The 6,492-nt window shown below is 35.1% G+C and overlaps 1 protein-coding gene across 1 annotated transcript; it reads left to right on the top strand.

Moving 5' to 3' along the window:
- Window positions 1-5,227: 5,227 nt before the first annotated feature.
- LOC102670182 (uncharacterized) lies at window positions 5,228-5,753 on the top strand. Its single transcript, XM_006606724.1, has 3 exons — window positions 5,228-5,326; window positions 5,468-5,659; window positions 5,742-5,753. The coding sequence occupies exons 1-3, from the start codon at window positions 5,228-5,230 to the stop codon at window positions 5,751-5,753; spliced, it is 303 nt and encodes a 100-aa protein (XP_006606787.1).
- Window positions 5,754-6,492: the final 739 nt, after the last annotated feature.

Here is a 6,492-nt window from a genome sequence, read left to right as displayed (position 1 = left end):
ACCCGTCCAGTCCTTACAATGTCCATCCAAGTGAGAGCCCGTCCTCAGTCACTGTGACGTCGGTCTTGAATGGAAACAACTACCATTCCTAGTCACACTCCGTCAGAATGGCCCTCATCTCCAAGAACAACATAGGGTTCCTCATCGGAGTTGTCCACACACCGCCACCCACGGATACGCTTTATGCTGCCAGGGAAAGATGCAATACCTTGATAACGTCATGGCTCTTAAACTCCTTGTCTCCATCTATTTCAGAGTATGATTTATTTTGATCTTGCCATTGACATTTGGAATGATTTAAAAGAACGATTTTCTCAAGGTGACCTCCTGCATATTGCTGAACTACAGGAGGAAATCTATGGACTCAAGTAGAATACACACTCAGTAAGAGATTATTTTACAAAGCTTTAGTCGATTTGGGAAGAGCTTGATAACTATAGGCCTGTCACTCCCTGTGCATGTCTAACAAGATCTTACCATCAACAAGATCTTGTCATACGATTCCTAAAAGGCCTTGATGAAAGGTTCTTTGTTGTCCACTCCCAAGTATTGCTCATGGATCCTTTGCCAACTGTCAACAAGGTTTTTTCCATGGTACTCCAACATGAGAGCAACATACCTCGAATCCCACTCCCATGGAAGAACAAAATAGTTTCGTTAATGTTGTGGACAAACGCTTCCCTTCCTCTTTTAACAAAAATCACAACAAAAACTATGAGAGTTCGAAGGGAAACTCCTCGCGTCGGAAAGAGCATCAAAGTTTGCACCTACTATGGCCGAACCAGACATACTATCAATGAATGCTATGCTAAACATGGATACACCATGGCATCCACGCTATCATGGACGTCCCTGGTATCATAACCCCTCAAACAACTACACCGTCAATAGTGCCGCCACAAGCAACATTGAGGAAGGAGACAAGAAGGAAGAAGCCTCTCCAAGCTCAAGTCTCAAAATCACTGCAGCTCAGCATGAGCGTCTCATTGCCTCTCATTCGGGGGCCTTTTTCTAAACCTTCCATACATGGCCACAAATATTTTTTAACCATTCTTGATGACTATAGTAGTTATACTTGGATAGTTTTGTTAAAATCAAAGAGTGAAGTTAAATTGCATATACAAAATTTTATCTCTTTGATTGAAAACCAATTTGAAGCACATGTGAAAATTATTAGATTCGACAATGGTCCCGAATTTCTCTTTAAAGATTTTTTTACTTCAAAGGAGATTTTGCATCAAACTAGTTGTGTTTACATACCTCAACAAAATGGGAGAGTTGAGAGAAAACATCAACTTATCTTAAATATGGCAAGAGCCCTTATGTTTCAATCTCATATCCCAAGCAATTTTTGGTCATTGCAATTAAGCATGTTGTTTATTTAATTAATCGGGTTCCATCCCCAATTAATTGGAACAAGACTCTTTTGAACTTTTACATAATCAACTCCTTGATTTTAATAATTTAAAAGTGTTTGGTTGTCTTGCATATGCATCAACATATATGATAAATTGTAACAAGTTTGATCCATTATCAGGATGTGGAGCCTTTTTAGGTTTTCAAAATGGCACAAAAGGCTATGTCATTATGGACTTAGACACAAAAGAGATATTTGTTTCCACCTCATGAAATGACACTACCTTGGGCATTGCTGCGTGCACCCAACGAAATTGCTGGTACACCCAACAATTTTGCGATTTTCTCATTTTGTCCTTCCGTAAAAGTAATACGGATCAACTAATCTATAAGCCTCATACGGATTAGCTAATAGCTCAATTATGTTATTAGCACAACGCTCTAACCAACTGAGCTACTAGCCCAATTATGTTATAAAATAAATAATGTTCAATGCGCATGTAAATTTCTAATGTATATTCAATGCACATGTAAATTTAAATAATAAATTTTGTGATAATTCATTTTGATATAACTCATACGGATTATTTAATCTGTATATTTTTTTATAAATAAAAAATATTTACTATTAAAAAAATTAATTTATTAAAAAAATTAAAAAAAAACACTTATGAATCACATAATCCGTATGAGTTAACTCATATGAATTACGTGATCCATATGAGTCATACGGATTAACTAACACAGATTACGTGATCCATATGACTTATACGGATTACATAGTCTATATGTAATCTGTATCACTCATACGGATCACGTAATATGTATGAGTTATACGAATTATGTAATCCGTAAAAACAAAAAACATTTAAGAGTATTTTTGGAATTTTGTTTTAATGTTGGGTACACAAGCAATATGCCTGGTGCACCTAGCAAAGCCCCGCTACCATTTGCCAACAAAGATGCCTTAACCTCTGAAATTTTTTTTACTCTTCCTATCGGCCCAACCATAGTGCCTACAAAAAACAATAGTATCCCTCATGTTGGGTCAACAACCAACCAGCCCACCTACTAGAAAATACCTAAAGGGAATTGCTTGGGGCACCCAACAATTTTCATAAATACCGAAAATACCCTTATGGGTATTTTTGGTTATAAATAGTAGGAGGAATTTTTCATTTCTGCAGTGTCATTTCTTTTCCATAAAATCTTCGTCACTTAGTGTAATTTGCTTCTATTAAGGTCGATTTCAAAGTGTATTTAGTCTGCAGTAGTGTATGTGCGTTGTCCAGGAGTATACAGTGAATTTTAGTCGGTTTTCGTCATCGGAGAAGAAGAGGTACGCAAATTTTTTTTTACGAACCTACGGATTGACAATCCGTATGGTCCATACGGATTGCTGATTCGTATGAACCATACAGATTGTCAATCCGTATGATTCATATGGATCAGCAATCCATATTGACATACAGATTGTTTTTTTTATTTATTAAATTGTAATTTAAATATTGTTAATTTAATTATTATTAATTTTTTAATATTTTTTGTACTAGTTTTAGTAATTTCAGAAATTTTGATTTGGTGATATTATTTTTTATAGTGATATAAAAAAATGTATTAAGTAATTAGAATGGAGAAAAAATGCTAATGATTAATAATTAACTAACATTATATTGCTTAAAAATTAATATACTAATGATTAATAATTAAACAAATTTATGTGACAATGATTATGTATTTACATGTTTAACTAAATTATGTATTTTATTGAATGATGTATTTATTAGATTTATATGACATTTTAATGAAAATGTGTAATAATTTTTTTTTTTGTAAACAACTATATTTTTGTCAATAACAAATGAGGTGATTGTATAATTTTTTGTCATTGAATTGAATTTGTTAAATATTTTATTAAGATAGACGAAGACTAGTGGATGTATGATAGTATGATGTCTGAAGAAGTTGATATGAATGTTGAAAATGAGGAAGATGCTGACATTAAAGTAGAACACGTTGATTGCTCTAATGCCTTTAATACTTGTCAGGTATTTGTGTAATTTGTTGTTGTTGGTACATTAATTATATTACATAGATGTTTACTGATGTCACACCTTATTTGAATTATGTTATAGTTGTTTGCTAGTCGTGATGAAGTTTTACAATGGGCTCGATCGTTGGCTCATGACATTAGATTTGTTGTCGTTATAATGAGGTTAGACACCAATACTGGTGTTCGAGGAAGAGCCCCATTTCTGTTGATAGCATGCTAAAGGAGTGGTGAGTATAGGCCTTAGAAACATAATTTGGTAAGAACATGCACTGACAGTAGAAAATGTGGATGCCCGTTCAAGTTGCGTGCAAAACCAGTTTTGGGAGGAGAAGGATGGATGGTGAAGTTAATTTGTGGGGTTCACAATCACGAAATGACAAAGTCATTAGTTGGACATCCATATGCGGGTCGACTGAAAAAGGATGAGAAAATTGTTGTTGCTGATATGATGAAGTCCATGGTGAAGCCAAGAAATATTCTGTTGACGTTGAAGGAGCACAATGACAACAGCTATACAACAATAAAAAAAATTTACATTGCCAAACATGCTTACCGTTCTTCCATAAGAGGGAGTAACACCGAAATGCAACAACTGATGATGCTGCTTGATCGAGATCAATATATTCACTAGCATAGGCTGAAGGATGATAATATTGTACATGACTTGTTTTGGAGTCATCCTGATGCAGTAAAGTTAACCAATTCTTATAATTTGGTTTTTTTAATTGACAATACCTACAAAACAAATAGGTACAAACTGTTGTTGCTTGATATTGTTGGTGTTACACCAACAGGATGACCTTCTCCGCTGCTTTTGCTTGTTTGGGCTCTACAGCGGTTTCGGGGTCTTTTCATGAGAGTTGATGCACTCCCCGAGGTTATTGTCACTGATAGGGATTTGTCTTTGATGAATGCAGTGAAAACTGTATTCCCAGATGCTACAAACTTGCTGTGTCGATTCCACATTGACAAGAATGTGAAGGCAAAGTGCAAAACCCTGGTTGCTCAAAAGAATGCATGGGATTATATGATGGAGGCTTGGGGGAGTTTGGTTGACTGTCCATGTGAGAGTTCTTTTGATGAGTACCTTAAAAACATTGAAATGGCTTGCTCTCCGTGGCCTATGTTTGTGGACTATGTGCGTCAAACATGAGTAATTCCTCACAAAGAAAGATTTGTGAAAGCATGGACCAACAAAGTGATGCATCTAGGAAACACAACTACTAATAGGTATCAATATTGTTTTTTGTTTGTGTTCATTTGTTTAAGTGTTGACTTAAATAAAAATGTTGCGGTTGTTTACATGTTGTTGTATATTTCATCTATAGGGTTGAGAGTGCTCATTTGTCACTAAAGAGACTCCTACAAAACTCTCTTGGTGACATATGCAGTGTTTGGGAAACAATGAATAATATGATGACACTTCAACACACCCAGATGGAAACCATATCGAAATGCTTTGAGTAGCTCGATGTTTGTGGCAAAGTACATTTGAAGTCAAAGACGCGAGAAATTGGTTATCCTAATATGAACTCCATGTGTCCTCCTCTAGAAAAGGTGAAGACCAAGGGTGCTCCAAAAAAACCACTGACCAAACAACAAAAGTCAACAAAGCGCGATTCGTCTTATTGGGAGTATGTTGATGCATTACACTCTAAGAAAAATAGTAATTCTTTAGTGAAATGTAGTGCATCATCATTTGAGGAACCAATACAAAGATGAAATATTCCAATGTTGGATCAATTTCATCCGTGCATCCAGGATTCTATTGAAAACATTATTGATGTTAAAGCGGATGGTAATTGTGGTTATTGGACAATGGCTGCGTTATTGGGTATGGGTGAAGAATTATGGTCATTGGTGCACAACCATCTGCTTAAAGAACTGACAAGCTGGTCCAAAGAGTATATTAACCTGGTTGGTGGCATATAGAGATTTGAGGAATTAAAGCGTTCCCTACTTGTTGACGGATTATCTATGGTGCATAAGTTCATTCTTATGTCACTTTTTCTTAAAATAATCTTTAAGTAATCATCATTTGTTGTCTTTTACATGTAGGTTACCATGGACAAATGGATGAATATTACGGATATGGGATATGTCATTGCTTCACGATACAACGTGATCGTTGTTTCTTTTTCACGACAACAAAGCATGACATTTTTCTCTCTTAAAAGTCAGCCGCCACCAGATTCTTCTGTGCATCGTGTAATATGCATTGGTCATGTGTATGAAAATCATTTTGTACAGGTAGTTGCATTATGATGTCAGTATAATTGGTGACACTGTAGTTGGGTATCTTACGTTCAATTTATTTGTCGTTATCTAACAGGTTTTGTTATGAGACCATTGTCCTTTACCACCAGTGACGTTGTTGTGGAGTACACATTGTCATTCTCAGGCAAAGCAGTGACCCACTCCGTACATAGGTAGAATGCAGCGTTACACAAAATTGTCTAGGCTGAAAATTGGATTTGTTGATTTAGGTGAACCATGAACATAAAATATGTTATTACCATTGATGTTTGTGTAAATAATTATTTTGTTGACATTCATAATTTTGTTTTCAGTCATTATTTTTAAAAGTTAGGAAATAATTAAGTGCTTTAAAAATAATAAACATACGGTTTCATTAGCTAATGGACACGAATTCAAACACTACATTAACTTCAACATAGTTGAAACAAAAAAAAATGCATGAAAAACTACAATTAACTAATACTAATTTTGCATTGAATCATGTTGCGAATGAGGCATTTTGTCTTCCATTTTCATTACCTGTTTACTAAAAACAGCTAAAATTTCTATTGGCCCAAATTGTTTCCAGTAGTTAGACTATACTAAGACCTTTAGCACGTCATCGTCAGTTTTCAGCTCAATAATTTCAAATTTGATAACTTTGTCTGAATACTCATAATGACCTGGTTGTTAAAAAAAACAATCGCCTTACCGTTTGTGATTCATGAATACCATAAGGGGGAATCCCTTGAGATGCAACTTACTTGATCAAATCCTTCAGTTCATCGATGACACATCCCGAAAGAATGTCAAACTTTTTTGGATTTTTTCTTGTGAACGAGTAA

Source organism: Glycine max, chromosome 20, assembly GCF_000004515.6.
Source record: "Glycine max cultivar Williams 82 chromosome 20, Glycine_max_v4.0, whole genome shotgun sequence".
NCBI classification, from domain to species: domain Eukaryota; kingdom Viridiplantae; phylum Streptophyta; class Magnoliopsida; order Fabales; family Fabaceae; genus Glycine; species Glycine max.
Note: the sequence above shows the minus strand (reverse complement) of the source record. Positions and strands in the feature narration are given on the sequence as shown.